The sequence below is a fragment of the Populus alba genome, chromosome 1, assembly GCF_005239225.2.
Source record: "Populus alba chromosome 1, ASM523922v2, whole genome shotgun sequence".
In the NCBI taxonomy this organism is placed as follows: Eukaryota; Viridiplantae; Streptophyta; class Magnoliopsida; order Malpighiales; family Salicaceae; genus Populus; species Populus alba.
The window spans coordinates 54,420,412-54,437,103 of record NC_133284.1 but is presented as its reverse complement, the minus strand read 5'-3'; the positions used below and the strand labels follow the sequence as shown (position 1 = coordinate 54,437,103).

The 16,692-nt window shown below is 34.1% G+C and overlaps 3 protein-coding genes across 4 annotated transcripts; 2 read left to right on the top strand and 1 right to left on the bottom strand.

The window, feature by feature from the left end:
- The first annotated feature begins 3,127 nt into the window (after positions 1–3,127).
- LOC118037663 (chaperone protein dnaJ 11, chloroplastic) lies at positions 3,128–3,622 on the top strand. Its single transcript, XM_035043711.2, has one exon. The coding sequence runs from the start codon at positions 3,128–3,130 to the stop codon at positions 3,620–3,622; it is 495 nt and encodes a 164-aa protein (XP_034899602.1).
- A 674-nt stretch (positions 3,623–4,296) lies between these two features.
- On the bottom strand, positions 4,297–12,323 carry LOC118037662 (enhancer of mRNA-decapping protein 4). 2 transcript variants are annotated; one of them, XM_035043710.2, is made up of 12 exons: positions 11,451–12,323; positions 10,896–10,945; positions 10,663–10,819; positions 10,309–10,527; positions 9,532–9,660; positions 7,736–9,286; positions 6,846–7,205; positions 6,651–6,770; positions 6,149–6,319; positions 5,446–5,601; positions 5,217–5,342; positions 4,297–4,876 (listed from the first exon to the last, which is right to left on the bottom strand). In XM_035043710.2, the coding sequence occupies exons 1-12, from the start codon at positions 12,246–12,248 to the stop codon at positions 4,568–4,570; spliced, it is 4,146 nt and encodes a 1,381-aa protein (XP_034899601.1). In that variant the 5' UTR covers positions 12,249–12,323; the 3' UTR covers positions 4,297–4,567. The 2 variants fall into 2 exon arrangements, with proteins under 2 accessions (XP_034899601.1, XP_073264328.1); XM_073408227.1 differs by having other exon boundaries at positions 11,593–11,718.
- A 3,102-nt stretch (positions 12,324–15,425) lies between these two features.
- On the top strand, positions 15,426–16,141 carry LOC118037661 (uncharacterized). The gene has a single exon (XM_035043709.2). The coding sequence runs from the start codon at positions 15,744–15,746 to the stop codon at positions 15,963–15,965; it is 222 nt and encodes a 73-aa protein (XP_034899600.1). The 5' UTR covers positions 15,426–15,743; the 3' UTR covers positions 15,966–16,141.
- Positions 16,142–16,692: the final 551 nt, after the last annotated feature.

The window sequence follows — 16,692 nt, the reverse complement described above, 5'->3', positions numbered from 1 at the left end:
TTTTTATTTTTCTAAAAAAGGGAAAACAAGTTGTACATCGTTAATTTTTAAAATTATGCAATTATGGCTGGTCTTGTAAGGAGTAGTTATGTTGATGAAAGGAATTCCAAAAATAATGATATGATTTATCTCATTTTCAACTGCAAAGAAATTTTTGAGATAAAAACCATTATTAATAATGGATGCTTGTGTCTTTCCTAGAAGATGAAGTTTGGAATTGTTTGCTGCAGAAAGTCTTTCAGAAGTAGTTTGAAGAAATCTTTTAGGCACTACTCCTTCTTTGATACAATTCAAATCAACACATGTATCAAACAAGGTAATAGTTTCTAGTTTGTAATCTTCAGAGAAAACCAGAGTAATTTTTATCAAATACTTTTTTAAAGTGATTTGTGTTAAAACATTTAAAAAATCATCAAGAATATGTTCAATGTTTGACAATGCATGGGTCTCAATGGTTTGATCTTCGATTTCTAGTTCAGAATCTGTTTGGTTTTCAATTTTGGACAAAAGGTGTTGTAGTATGGCCGAGTCTTTATGCTAGGCTTGTCTAAAGGTTTGTAGTTTAGTCCTGACGATCTTAATCTCTAACTGTATTTCTGAGATAGTGGCTATAGGTTTGGACTTTTTTTTCTTGTTGAGGATTTGTGTAAGGTCATATGTATTGGTACTTGTTGTAGGTAGAATGGAATGGTTTTGGGTAGGGTGAGATATCTCAGGTTTATTGAAATTATTCAATAGTTTATCTAGATAGGATTTTTATAGTTGGGGATCATCCAATCTTTTGATGGCTTTAAGGATGAATTCTTGGTCTTTAATGAAGACATTGAGTTGTTTTGAGTGGGATGAAGTCTCTAAATCAGAACTAGCAGTTGCCAATTCATTAACTTGAAAAGTTTCTTCAAAAGTATTTGAAGGGTTTGACTCAGTATCGAAAAACTCAATGAAGAGGTTTTGGATTTGGTTGGTTGTTTCTTCATATATTAGAGCTCATGTAATTTTGTGTTTACTTTGCAGAATCGGGAGGTATGAGGGTTTAAGCCAAGCTTGAGTTTGGGCTTGGACTGTAAGGGTTTATCAATTTTTAAAGGTTTTTTTTTTGTTTTTTTGTATTAAGGTTGTTCTGGTTAGGGGTAAAAACGTTTTCTGTAGGTTAAACTCTTGTAATATGGTTTATTAGGCTTTGGATGTGGTTTAGACTTGGAACAATTTCCACTATATGAGGAATTTTATATACACAGGTCAAACTGTTGGCAAAAGCTTCCTAGTTCTTATCTGGTTCGATTCATTTTCCATTTTAAGTGTTTTTAGACCTTAAGGTCTTGACAGATCTTAAGACCTTTCTTTTGGGTAAAACTAACTAACTCACCATATGTTAGTTGGTCATAAGGGATGATTTTGGGTACAAAAGTATATTTGATTTTATTTTGGACCTTTTCTCCTAAAAGAATAGGCAAGCTTGAAAGGAATTTTTCTTTTCAAAACGGCTAGTTTGAGTCTTCATGGAGCATAACTCAAGTGAACACAACTCTAAAGAAAAAAGTGACTTTTTCAAAGCCATAAAAGAGCACCTTCACCAAATTGAAACCTTAACATTAGTCGTACATGACACTTTTCAAGTTAATAACAATCCTTCAACCTCCACAAACCAAATAAACATCATTTAGAATAACCAAACAGATTAAATCCAAAAAGAATGAAATTGACAATAAGTCCCGATTACAACATAATTACTGATGTGAATGAAGAGGCAAGTCAAAGATAAGATCCTCTACCAAACATATAGCATACTTAAATTTGCATAAATATAAATTTTGCAAGAATATAAATAAAAATAGAATTTTATTTAAATTTGTATTAGAAATCAATAAAGAAAATATTTACAGGAGAGTGTTTTTAAAAGGAAAATGATAGTCTGCTATCCAAGGCTTGAGAGGTCTTTTTTTATAGCCGAGTTACCATGGAAGAGGCCAAAATGCCTTTTTAGAAAGCCTGAAGATTCCTCCTGAAGCCATGTGGTATTGCTTTTCATTATTAAGAGATGATAAGTTAGAAATTGCTCATGGTTTTTGTGGGGTTTTTCTTTTGTTTTTTTTTTTTTGTCACTGACAATTGATTTATATGTTTATAGTGTATATATATAATTAACAATTACATTAAACTCTATATAATCTATTATAATGCAATTGTTGGTGGATTATCTTGAAAAACTAATAAAAATTAAATATTTGCTTTGAAAAGTTAAAACACTAAATTATCCATGTATTATATCGATACAATTTAATATATCTATACACTACTGCTTTAATTTACGCCCCTCAATCATATTTTATTACCTCAATATATCTTTCGATAAATCAAACAACATATTATGGCTAGTTTAAGATATATGACACGCTAATATAAGCTGACAACTAACAAGTGTCCAAGATCCAATTTAGAGACAAAAAAAAAAAAAGAGTTTCCATGAATAATGAAACAACCTAAAAGAAAAAAGAAAGATTCTAAAAATAAAATAATGATTTTTAGTAAAATAAAATTTTTTATAAAAACATAAAATTTAAAATATTACAATAAAAGAGCAATTTTGTTAATTTCTTTTATTTTTTTATAGGTGAAATAAATAAATAAATAAATAAATATATATATATATATATATATATATATATATATATAAAAAAAACTGTTTTGTGTAGTGGTGACCGACTCCTCTGTTTATCTAACCGTTTGATTATGGACTGCATGACCCTTCTTCTATGCGAAAAAAAATAGTTCTAGAAAATGGAAAAAGGAAAAAGAAAATGGAAAATAGCTCTTTCTTCTAGAAGGTCTTTATTATATTATCCTATTAACTAACTAATTCAATAAATATATAATAAATTCCACGTCAGCAACAGCAAACAGCCCGTTGGAAAAACCTCCTGCAAAATAGACAACGGCCACCCCTCGGACCCCCCCGTTTTCTTTTCTTCCTTTTCAGATAAATAATAAATAAATACTCTTTTAAAAAAATAAAATTGACCTCTCTCTATATATATAAATAACAGTCTCTCTCCTCTCCATTCTACACAATTTCGCTCCAAAATCATCTTATCTTATTCCCCCTTTGTCCCTGGAACCCTCTCTTCCAATGTATGCCACCTCTTCCACCCCCGCTCTAACCATCGCCGCAACCGCCGCGGCTACCGCCAATATAGTCCAAAAAAATTTCCTTCCATCTTCGATCACGACATCCTCCACTCTTTCTCGCCGGGGATTTCGAATCAAGGCCTCGGTTTCAACGTTTCCTGACACTATCCGAGTCGACTCGAGGAATTCATCGCTGAGTCTGTACGAAATACTCCGGGTCAATCCAACCGCATCGCAAGTGGAGATCAAGACTGCGTATAGAAGTCTTGCTAAGGTATACCATCCTGATGCGATGTTAGATCGCGATGATGAGCCATCGGAAGGTGTTGATTTTATTGAGATTCACAACGCTTATGAGACGTTATCGGATCCGGCAGCGAGAGCGGTTTATGACATGTCTTTATCGGCAGCCGCGAGGGATTTTTATAGGAGAGCGGTAGTATATTCGGGTGGATATTATACGACCCGAAGATGGGAAACCGATCAGTGCTGGTAAAAAGAAAATGGAAAACTGACATGGACCTGGATTGACTGGGTATTCGGGTCGGGTTTTTTTTTTAATTTTTTAGCTTCAGGATTTTTCTTCTTTTTTAGTAGTTTAAACATGTCCCTGCCGAGGCACCGTGTAAAGAGGTAGATTTCGTTTTGTTTTTTTTTTTAACGAAATGCAATAGAAAAAAAAAAAAAAAAAAAGAGTAAATACTTTTTTATTATGATTAATTTCCTGAATAATTTGTTTTATTAAACTATAAAAGATATTTTTAAACCAGTAATTCCATGATGACAATGCGTAAGCAATTAGCATCAACTTATTGGTTCAACTCTATGTTATGTTATGTATTTTCAAATATTTTATTTTTGAAAATATATGAAAATAATTTTATTTTTATTTTATAAAAGTTATTCTTGGTATTCATAAATTAAAATAAATAAATAAATAAATTTTCAGGGTTCAACCGTGTTTCTAAGAGCAAACCCCATCGGGCTGATATCAAGTCAGCGGGCTGTTTTTTTATATATTCAACTTCGAAAAGAAATATTCAAGTTACTGTGTATCAGTTGAAATTATATTTATTATATTTTAATATTAAAAATATTTTTAAAAAATAATAAATAAAAATATCGCAAGAAGTTGCGAAATCACGCAACAAAGGACCCTGAGAAGAGAGGGAGCATCAACACTTTGAATTAAACCATAAAATTTAATGTCACGAGGATAGAAATCTTTAAATATCCTAAAGATTATTTCACAGATAAGAAGAGAGAGTATCATTTTGCCTCTACGAACTGCAACCCTCCACTCTTTCAATTACTTCTACGAATTGGGAAATGAAGAAAATCCAGGACCCTAAATATGAACCACCAAAGATTTGTACACTGTTCCTCCTACTTCAAAACTCTGCCTTGTTTTTTGCACAGTGGCTGTCAATGGGAGCGGAGCTCATTTACAGGCCACCAGCAAGTAATTAACGACATGCGTGAGAATACGGATGCTTGTGATCTCAGCGCCAGTAACGCCAGCTGAGCTCCTTAGACGGTTCAAAATCTCACAGACTTGCTCGACAATAGGCCGTGCATAGTAAGCAATCATTTGGTCTGTTGGCTGTATGGCAGCCGCCACCGCTGTCATCCACTCAAGCTTTCGAGGAGTCTCTTTGCTTACATCACAGGCTAGTTGCTGTAGAAGAGAGAGTAACACTCCTTGGCTTAGAGGAGGAGGAGACATGGCCATTATACTCTGCAGATCAACCTGGAAAAAATAGGAGAGCAAAATTAAAATGACCGACTCTTCTCAAGCCCATTTCAAAGTTGAGATAAGAACCACAATCCCAGCAGACTAGCATGAGGCTAGAAACGCATAAAGGAATAGCGGAAAAAAATAAGCACCGGGACCTCTGAGAACAAGAATAATAACTAGACATCTTCCATTTCATATTTTTCAAACAAGAATGATAACAAGACATGAAATAAAACTTGACAATGGTGAAGAAAAATTCTTCTTAACCAGAAGCATTGACTAGCAGAAGCAAACAACAAGTTTCATCCCATCACATCCAGAAGTACCAGGACTAGATACAACGAGAAAATACCTGACTACACAGCCAGGATACCATGGCCACATCACTTCTTTGTAGCACGATAGTGAATGCCGCCTCGTATTTTTGTTCAGATATTAATCGTTTTAGCTCTTTTGTTGGATCCAAAGGTGTTTCAACCTGAATCATAAACAGGGAGGGCTTATAGTTACCTCTGCGATAACAAACGATACTTGACAGTCATGAGCAGCTGAAATAGTTCAGATCATAAAACATAACAAACCTTCTCATGGAAGCTAGCCAAAGGTCCATTGCTAGGTTGTGTAGCCAACGGATTTGTTGCACCTGAGTTTGTTGCAATAGCTAACAGCTGTCTTTGACTATCAGCCAACTCTGTACTCAAGGTTTTTGTCAATGATGATGCTGAGTTGATGGACTCCTGCATTTAGTGAGCACACGCATACAAAAAGGAAAAAAATAATTCAGGCAAATATGGAAAAAAAAAAAAAATAACAGACAAAACGACCACTGCAGCACATCCATTTGCTTCAACTTGCAATACTAAAAACACAATAGCAACACATACTAAACAGCCACTGCCTTCATGGCAATTACGGTCAAGATTCTGTGATACACCGTTACTCCTTAAATACCTATAGTAAGACCTCAATGACCAAAAAGCACATCATAGCCTCAAGTCATATGTAATCACCCTTTGCTAAGTTCATGATCCCCAAGAAGAACCTATATTTGGCTAATATATCTGAATGACAGATGCACAGAGTAAAACAATTTGGCAAGGTGCTTGAAAAATTGGATATTGTTCGGATGAAAATATGATTATTCAGTACACACAAATCCAAATTCAAAATAAACAGACAACTCTTGCTCAGGATTCATCCGAAAAAACCCCAACATTTCAGTTTTCAATAAATTAATGAAGGCTTCTATATAATAAATTCATAACATGGCACAAGAAAACACACCCTTAAAGTGAGTGCCAATGAAGAATGTGCAGATTCAAAATGCTGCTGGGTTGCAGCTGTATGCTCGACCATCCCTTTCCGAAAGGTAGCATCTACTTGATCAAACATAGCTTTGCATGACATCTCAAAGGCAGGGATTACTGATGCTTCCAGACCAGCCTTCAAGGAATCCTGCATGAAAAGTCATATTATCAACAATGTCTGACAGACACTCCCTAGATTCATACCAAAAGTTATATGATGATGTAATACTCCTCAGGAAAATAATGCTGGGCATGCATCTTCAATAGAAAACCATTAACCAGCCTAGGACCCACCAGGTCTATGTAGTATTTTGCAAAAACAGATAGCCCTACCCTTCAGCATTTGTGTGTGAAGTGGCTACACCAACAGCTTGAGCCGGCGACATCTCGGTATCAAGCCCAAGACTTTTACCATTGATTCAGAGGCCCACTGATGTTTAATTATTCAAAACAATTATGATAAGCTAACTTCTGCATACCTGGAGAGCTTGCTTGCCAGAAGTTTGAAACTGAGCTTGGATTTGCCTGGCAACAGTAGCCTCGAGTTTTGAGTTAACTGATTTCTCCAGTTGATTCACTGCCTTGTCACCAACTCCTCTCTGGAGAAAGAAAAACATCGGTAAGAAAATAGTTAATTTCTGAAAAAAAATGCATCTGATTTTCAGATATCTTACCTGGAAAGACTCAATAATAACAGAAGATACTGTTTTCTCAATGACTGGAGATATTGTGCGAACTACACCTTGTCCGACTGAAGCCAATTCCTTCTTCAGTGCTTTCTCTAACATGGCTGCCAAGTCCTTATTGATAAAATTCAAGATCAAACTTGTTATCTGCTGTGTGCGATCTCGCAATAACTTCTCATTCTTTGCATTCTCTTCTTGAAATCGAGCCCACAATGCATCAGTATTGGCTTTGATGGCTTTCTCAATGTTCCGCCCCAAAGTGGTCTCTAGTCTTCTACATTCTTTAGAAACAGGAATTGCAACCATATTTGACATCTGCTTATTCATTTCCTTTTGTGTGATCACTAGCTGGAAAATAAATAGAAAGAAAGAACACCAATGTCAAAAGGGGATGAGCACTGATTAAAGGACAATAAGGTTTTGTGTTATTATACTTCTAAGATGAAATCATAAAAACTAGAAAACAAGATTTTTGTTTGCAAAATCTAACACCTCTATTAGCAAAGAATTGTGCTATGTAGCACAGAAGATCATGCATGGATAGTGGACAGAAAAAAACACCACCACTCATTGGTAAGACCCACATGTAGAGCCCACCAAGTCAATGAAAGTGATATTATTTATGCATAAGAATTTATTCATATGCAAGAAAAAAACAAAAACAACAACAATAAGAATGAAAATCTTCCTTAATTCCCAGCCCAATAATGAACAGGGACTAACAAAGGGATTGCAGCCAAACACAGTAGCACAAGGTTCTTGCTTGCTGCCATATATGTTCCTTGTCAAATCTTTATGTTTATGACATTGTCTAGCAAGAAAATAACACATGCTATGTAAGGTAGTGTATTTTCCATGTGCAGAGTCTAACCAATTACCTGATTAATTGCCTCCTGCATGGCCAAAAACCGAGGAAAGGCACCCTCCACGGAGAGGAGATTAGCCCCAACAGGTTCGTTCAAAGAATCTGTTGAATTAAAGGCACGTGGAGATTGAGAAGTTGAACCTGATGCTTGAGAATTTTTCCCCTTCTGCTTCTTCCCTTTTGTACTTGGAGTTGTTGACAGTGGAACAACTGTTGACACAGTGGACTCAGAAACTTTCCCAGATACATCTTTTGTTGAGTCGTGGACTTCATCCCCACCTGCATGAGAAGGTGGGGCAAGAGACTCGCTAATGCCATCACCATCAACTTGTCCACTTTCCTCAATATTTTTGTCTGGCTGTAATGCACAACACTCTCTAGTCATCTCAACACCAAGATCTGATGCCTGGGAGCAAAATATTTTTTCCTTGTTTTCAAAAACAGGCCTTTTGGATTCCCCTCGAAGATTAAATTCGTCATCTCGAGTGGCTATTGTTTCACCAACTGTTTTAACTTCCACCTCAGCATTGGCAACATCATTATTTACAACCACATCTTGAACATTTGAGTCAACCTCGCTCTTGCCCTCATTAACATTGGTAATTTCAGAGGATGAAGCACCCATTAAAATCTCAGAAGGGGTTATTAGATGAGTTGGGTGTTTAAATGTAACAGGCGGATTAAGAGTGGTAGAATTATCTTGTACAATTTTCTTCTCATCATTCCTCGAGTCACCATCCAAGGAAGGCACATTGGACAAATTTGAACAAATCGTGTCCATTTGCTGGTCAACTGAATAATCAATAGCTGGTTGATTAAAGCCTTGGTTGCTGGATGCAGGACTTGGCTCAAACATTCCCCCAACAGCAAACTCAGCAAGACCTCTAGATAATCTAGGTCTCAAAGGAAGAGGAGGTGATGGAACACAAACTATATCAGCATCACTAGTTGATGAGGACAAAGCAATAGTTCTGGGGTCCATATTCGAAGCAGGAGCATCTTGTTGCGGAGTGGTCACATCAACTGATGTGGAGCTCATAAGAACATCAGAATATTTACGTCCATGTGACTCCAGGGCAGCATATCCATCAGCATTAGGCACACCATGTAAAACACTAGAATCTGACCTCTCTGAACCCACATTTTCCATCAAAGGTGGCAGGCACTGACATAATTCCAAAGTATACTGTTGAATTGCCTGTGTCTGTACGCAATAAACTTGAGCAACAGATTGGCCATGCACAACATCACTTGTCCCAGTTAGACTCAAAATAGGCATAGTGACAGTAAACTCTGATATGTAGTCCATACTGGTTGATGCTGGATTAGGACCGTAATCTAAATGCACAGCATATATAGCACTCCTCTTTGCATTTGCAAGTAAAATAAGGCCCATTTGAGACAACGCTACTACTTGATTGAAGAATGCCTCCTCAGCTCGAGGTTCAGCTGAACTCTTCAGCTCTAATGTCTGGGTGCAATTCAACGAATCAGAATCATTAGGCAGGAGCCAGCCTTCTTCACTGGCTGAGGCCCAAATCTTAATTTCCCTGTTCTGAGGCCCCTGTTCAAAATTTTTGGAAGATTGATTAACAAAAGGTGTAAACATTAGCTCCTGGGAAATAAAAAATAAAAACTGGACTCTACAGTGACCCAAGCTCAAAATTAAATTTCAAAAGAATCCAAACAATCAAATGCATGCCAACTTGCTTGACAATCTAACTACACAAAAGCTCAGGTTCTCAACACCTCGCTACCACATTGTGATTCAAGACTATGACAAATGAAAATAAAGATCTTAGTAAGTACTGCTGTGACAAGTATGATGTGATCTGGCCGGTCAGTAGCAGTCAAGAACGTGGCTGAATAAACAGGTTGGCTATCGTGCGGTCTCAAAACCACAAGGGGCGATGCCTTGTGATCCTCCCAAATCTTTATCTGTCACACAAAATGCAGTTCATTAGAAACCCCTTTTAATTTCCAAGAACAGTTGAAAACTATAAGAAATATGCACAAGGCACACATAAACAGCCTTACTCTAGGGATGTGCAAGCATAGCATGCAAGGAAAATGTCTCTTAAATTGCTATCAGTTCAAACTGTAATAAAAGCTTCATGACCAATAAATCCAGATAACACAAAGCAATATCATAGCAGGGAAACTCAATGCCTCAGCTTCCCTATTAGACAGCAATTTTAGCTATGCAAAATGAACTTTTTTTTTTTTACTTTGGTGAGAGTTGGGTTTTCTCATTTTATTCTCCTACTCAAATGATTGATAAAAGAAGCCCCCCTCCATAGTATTTTCTTTGCTTTCTTTTAATCAATTTCATCATTCTTTTATTTATTGGAGTGACAAGAAATGGACATAGAGAAACCCTAACTTAACCTATCCATATATTGCATCAAGAAATTAGACACGCAACAATGCCAAAGCACAACTTCAACATTCCTGTCACAGAAGGATAAAAAAAAATTCATGTGTGTGGTTTAAGCCATTTAATAATAGTTTGAAGAAAGACATAGTGATAGTTGCATAAAGAACTATAAGTATCGAGTGCATCCAAAGATAAGGACAGATACAAACCGTGCCATCCATAGAAGCAGATACCAAACGGGTGGTCATCCATTGGCACATTGACAAATCAGTGACTTCTCCATCATGTTTACCAACGAATTGGACCCCATCAATCAGCTTGTCAACAGTACATTGAAGAGGTGCCTCAGATGAATAGACTTCGCCCTTTCCAACTTTATTAGTGTCAATTCTCAGAACTCGTTTACCAACACCAACAACCAAGATTTCCTTTAAAAAAGTGAAAGTATGATGTCATAAGCAATATGACAAAAGCAACTAAGCAAACAAGAGAAACACCACCATAAAATCAGTAGTATTATAGAAACTCATTCATTGATGATAAGATGTCAAAGAATGCCATACCTGTTTATAGCAATGCCAACAAACCCTTGGGTTTTTAGTTTCCCCCTCACCAACTATTTGGACAGCAATAATATTCTGTACTGTAATCTGTGGCTTATCTTCCACATCCGAACCTTCAGAGATCTTCCAGACATTGATCCGGCCATCTATGCCAGCACTGCGCAAAAGCATGTCAAATAACCCAAAGACAATAAAAAGATGAGGAAATCATAGTATACAAAACAGGATCTAACCTAGCCAAAAGATGAACATCCTCGGCAAAAAAAGCCATATCAGTGACCCTCTGAAAGAACAAACCACCAGCTTAGATAATAATAATAATAAGTAATAATAATAGTAATAATAATAAGCAGAGCAAATCAACAAGCAGCTTAACAAATCTTCATTGCCACTTTAAAAATAATATATTCAGTACAAAAAAAAACCACAAAAGGCAGTTCTTCTCATATATTCTTGAAATCCGTAAAATACCCTAAAATGATGTCATACAGACACGCAATTGCGACAATGACGTCAATTATGGTAATGAATTCTTACAGCAATGGCAATGGCAATGGCATGACTTATGGTAATGAATTCTTACAACAATAACAGACAACAACACACCAGAAATTCAATGAACAAAAACCCCACAGCATCTAAATTGCATTCCAATCTCACAAAAGCATGACTTCATTCATTTCTAAAACACCGCAGATAAAACCCACACACATTATGTCACCAAAACACGTAAACAACTCAAGAAAAAAAAAAACTTTAATAGCGTACAAGAATCAATTAGACCTAACCTGAGAATGAGTCCGAAATAAAGACCTCAGCGCGGTATTAATATTAAGAATCCTAATATTCCCTTGCTTCAACCCATAACAAATATAAGTCCTATTAACAGCAATTTGCCTTCCTAAACACAGCTGAGGATCAGAAAAGTACTTAGTTATAGGCGTAACTTCAAGCTGGGGTTGCGCCTCTCCTTGCAATCTAACATCCACATCGTACACTACATTTTCACCCGTTACCCTCCTTCCCTTGGGCATCTTGCTACTAGAACTGCTAGGCATCCTAATAGGCCCCGAAAAAATATTATTACTATTACTAAGAGCTCCAGAAAAATCTTGCGCAGGCGCGGCAGGCGGTGGGATTGGTGGGGGTTCTTGATTTTGAGGGGTGCGGAGGAGTGCCATGATTTCGGCACCAGAACGGTCTTGGAGTTGTTGGTTTGGGGTAATAGGGGGTGTGGGATAAGAGAGGGAACGTTGGGGGTTAGCAAGAGGAGGTGGGTTGCTAGGGTTAGGGTTTTGCTGGAGAGGGTAAGGAGGTTGAAATTGTTGTTGTTGGGGTGGGAAGGGAAACGGGAAGTTGGGGTAGTGAGGGAAGTGGTGGGTCCCGGTGGATGAAGGGTAAGAAGAGGAAGGGATTTGTTGGGGTGGAGGAATCATGATGAGATTGGGAGGAGGAGGGGAAGGGGAGGAAGAAGGGTTTTGAGGTGGTGGTGGTGTGGATGTGTGCATGAAGAACTTGTGCATGTCAAAAGGAGGAGGTTGTGGTTGCGGTTGTTGCTGTTGATGTTGAGGATTTGGGGATGCCATGGCGAGAGAGAGAGAGAGGGGAGAGGAAGGGAGTAGAAGGGGGAGAAGAAGACAAGTGAGAAAGGAAGAACAGGAGAGGAGGGTTTTGGGGTTTTTTCTTTTTTTGACTTTCGAGGGGGGATTGGAAAAAGATAATATATAGAGGGTTAAGAAGTATGTTTTGGGAAGATGAGGGACTATAATGAATATTTGTTTTTGGTTTCATTGGTCATGGGATATAATTTGTAGTGTTTTTTTTTTTAAATTATATTTAAGAATTTCTAATAAATATTCATCAAGTGTATAGAATGTTTTATACATATGTATATAACAAAAATAAGGTTTTTAGGACTTTATTACAAATTTTTATATATAAAAGCATTGTATTTTCAAATTGGTAATTGAGTTTGCATTTTAATAAATCAAAATTCTTTATTAATCCACAGCTACCTATTTATATAATTATTTTTTATTTTTATTCTTTTATTTTTGTAATAAAACTTGCATATTCATTTTTTTTGCGTTTATTTTTTTTTTTTGTATTTATTAGCATAAATAGTTCTTAATTTATTTAATTAAATGTATGTATAAATTTTTCAATTTATAATTAAGGTGTTTTGTAAAAATAAAAAAAACACGATAAAAAAGCTTGCATATATATGTTTTTTGTCAAAATAATTTATCCGGTAAAGCAGAGGTTAAATAACTAATAAATTACCAAAACAAAAACATTGTTTTGTCATTGTATTATTAAATTCAATTTAAATTAAATGTTTTTATTATTTTGTTCAAACATCTCTCTTCTAACAATACCATAATCTCTTGCAAAAAAAAATATATATATTCATCATTCACTAATCAATATCTGGAATGGACCCTCCACCTTACCTTACCAACCATAATCCACAAATCTATAAAAAAGTTAAATCCTTAATATTATATCATACATATACTAAAAGTAAATAGTATTTCCATGTAGCATTGGTATAATTATAAATCTTGTCAAATTGTTTTACTATAGTAGAGACAAAAATATAATTTTTAGGTTTATTTTAGATAACAAGTTTTTATGATGTTTTTTTTTATCTATATACTTAATATTTTTATCATTTTATACTTGATCTATCTATCAATATTTTTTTTTATCTTCATTTTTCTAGTTTTTCCTTTGTTTTTCTTTACATATTTTTTATGGAAAAAATATTTTATTTTAATTTTTACATTTTGAATATTTATTATTTTACACTTGGCCTATTTATATCATTCTTTTTATTCCTATCTTTATTTTTTTGTTATTTTTTTCTTTACTCTTTTTTCTTCTTGAAAAATTATTATACATATACTAGGGAAATGAAGTTTTATTGTAGCAATTGCAACATTGTTCTATTGTTCTACTACATTAAAAATTAACTTGAGATCTTATATTTTTTTTTATTAATGCATTTAATATTTACTATGGTTTATTATATGTAATCATTAACTTTTTGATTCTCAGTTATATTTTTTACTCGATGTCAAAAAATATGTTAATAATCCTTACACATTAATTATTTTGAGTTAAAAAAAATATTCAACTTACAACGAAGAGATTGGACAGACACGTTAATATTTTTTTTCATGTATTTATTGGCACAAATGGTTCTCAATATATTTAATTAAATGCATGTATATGCTTTTTAATCTACAATCAGATTTAAAAAAAAAAACACATCTGAAAAAGCTTGTGTATTTATTTTTTTTGCCAAAAAAACTATTCGACCCGCGATGAAACACAAGTCAAATAACTAATGATTACTTATTTAGTATTAAACTGTTGTGTATTGAAGTTTTAGTTATGATGTGTTTGTCAAAATGTTAAATGAATTAAAATTAAAGCCCATTTAGTATTTTAGTAGCGTTTTCTTTTTAAAATACCTTTTTGTTTGGAAATACATCAAAATAATATTTTTTATATTAATTTTTTAAAACTCCTTTCGACACCAATACATTAAAATGATATAAAAACATACAAAAATAATTTTAAAAAAACAAATTTAATTTTTTTCAAATCACTTTTGAAATACAAATAAACATGTTATTAGATCTAGGCTTCAACTTCAGGCCTATGTGTGCAAGGAATTTTCTGAACTTTCATGTTCATTCAAAAATTGACATACTCAAAAGTCTATCCTAGCCACAAACTGACCTATTATAATTATATTCCCTTGAATAGAGGTTTTGTTTGACATTGTGGTTCAACAGTTCTTTTGAAGATTTTTGATTTTTTTAGATTTAAATTATTTTTTTGAATTTTTTTGGATCGTTTTGTTGCTCTAATATTAAATTGAAAATTTTAAAAAATAAAAAGATATTTTAATATATTTTTAAGTAAAAAAAACTCTAAAAAAACAATACTCTATTGCTTGAAAAACCCAAAACATGCCTAAAATTTCTTTACACCAAAGGGACAGGGTGCAAGTGTTTTCGTTTCTATTTTTTTGTGCTTTTTAAAAGTTTTTTTCGGCATGAAAAAAACATTAAATCCATGTTTCTAGTATTTTTTTTAATGATTTTAATGTATCAATATTAAAAATTAAAAATAAAATTAAAAAAAAATTATTTTAATATATTTTCAAGTAAAATATTATTTTTTAAAATAACCTCAAATCACAATTTCAAACATCATAATAACATTTTCAGCATGTAAATGTACATGAGACTCTTAACTCGGAATGAGCTAAGTTGTAATAAAAAAAAAACATATGTTTAGTGTAATCCAATTAATTTAGAGGGTTAATTCACTATCTATTTAATCTAATTAAAATAGTTGAAATCTAGCCAAAAAAAAAAGTAAAAACTAAGGATTGACATCATGGCTCAGGAGTTCTCCGATAACTTGATGATTTAAACCAAAAACAAATTGAACAAGTTCTAGAATTATGATCTGTTTAGTGAAATGCTATGTGCTTGGTATTGATTTTTAGCTATTTTTTTAATTATTAATTTTTTTTACTTTAAATTATTTTTTTTAATAGTTTTAGATTGTATTGATTTGCTAAAGTGATAATAAATTTTAAAAAATGTATTATTTTTAATACATTTTTAATTATTATTATTATTTTTTTACAAAATAACATCTGCCAATAATTATCGCATTGCTAAAACAGTCCACAACCCCCGCGAAACTCTACACTGAATACGGAAAAAACAGCTCAACAATTATGATAACACAACCAATCCAACAAATCAACACTCCTTAATTTCCCATATGGAAAAAAGTAAAACGGCAAGAACAATTTCACTCAATATTAGTTATATAGTTTCCCTTGAAGCGAACACGACAAACACATCACGTCCAAATCTTCCCCATTAGCCACCACCCTCCACCCTCCACCCTCCACCCACCTTGCTTTCACGTTTTCACGATCTCAAAACAAACCACCCCTCAACTCCCTCTCCCCTTTTCATATAACTGCCTTGTTTCACAACCAAAAACGATCAAGATCCAAGAAAAACAAGAAACCCTTATCAAGAAAGATGTGCTGTGGAGGTCGAATGTGCATGCTGTGCACATGTTTGATACTAGTGGTGATCTTGGTTGGCTTATCGTTCGGTTTTGGAGTTTTCAAGAATGGGTTTCACAAGTTGAAGGATCACCTTGATGTCTGTGATCCTAACGCTGTTGGCTCATTTTGCGGCGGCGGCAAGGCTTCAAGGCCTTTCTTGGGTTTCCCAGCCCCCCCGCCTGGCTCTTTCTAGGGACAAGAAGAATTCTCTCACTCTGCTGCTGTGATGGTTTTCTTTAGGGTTCCGAGTCCCTTTTATGTGTCCTGATTGTTTTAGGAATCTGTGATGAGATTATTTGTTGGCATTTTTTTTTATGTTGATTTATTTTTTTATTAAATTTATTTATCCTAGTACATTCTTTGTTTCTTGATCTGGTCTTCATGTCAATGACAGTGAATTACTTTAGTACTATCTGTTTGATGATTGCTTATGATTATGATCGTGCTGATTAGAGATCCAGCGGCCAAGTCCTTTCAACAAATAACTGAAGAACTGCATCAGTTCTTTGTAAAGCTTTCCATCAAAATTTATTTTTTTTATTAATTCTTTTTATATTTTAAATTTTTTTATATGATATAATATTTTTTTTAAAAAATCAGAATCATACTTCTAAACAAACACAAGCTTTTTAGTTTTTTCAATGATAGAAAAGGCCAATGTTACAATGGGCCAGTGTTTGGTATAAAAGGACCAATAAACTACATCATTTTCTTAACTGAGATTTCAAGAAAAATCTCTTAATGGTGATTGTATTGGTTAACCAAATATTTTTAAATTTTATTTTATATAACTAAAATAAAATATATATCACACTACATCGTATCTAGCCTAAGCTAGGTTAAATGGTGGTACCAAGAACAATGAAATTAATGTTTTTGCATTTCCAGCCTCGCTTGACTGTTATACCAAATGAATTCTT

What these genes read in the sequence shown, in the direction of transcription:
- LOC118037663 (XM_035043711.2), top strand. Translation starts at nt 3,128, where the DNA reads ATGTATGCCACCTCTTCCACCCCCGCTCTAACCATCGCCGCAACCGCC.
- LOC118037662 (XM_035043710.2), bottom strand. Translation starts at nt 12,248, where the DNA reads ATGGCATCCCCAAATCCTCAACATCAACAGCAACAACCGCAACCACAA. An exon ending in CTGCTTCTATGGATGGCACG is followed by an intron (nt 9,661 to 10,308) that starts GTTTGTATCTGT and finishes TTTGTGTGACAG; the next exon opens with ATAAAGATTTGGGAGGATCA. An exon ending in TGCAGGAGGCAATTAATCAG is followed by an intron (nt 7,206 to 7,735) that starts GTAATTGGTTAG and finishes TTTATTTTCCAG; the next exon opens with CTAGTGATCACACAAAAGGA.
- LOC118037661 (XM_035043709.2), top strand. Translation starts at nt 15,744, where the DNA reads ATGTGCTGTGGAGGTCGAATGTGCATGCTGTGCACATGTTTGATACTA.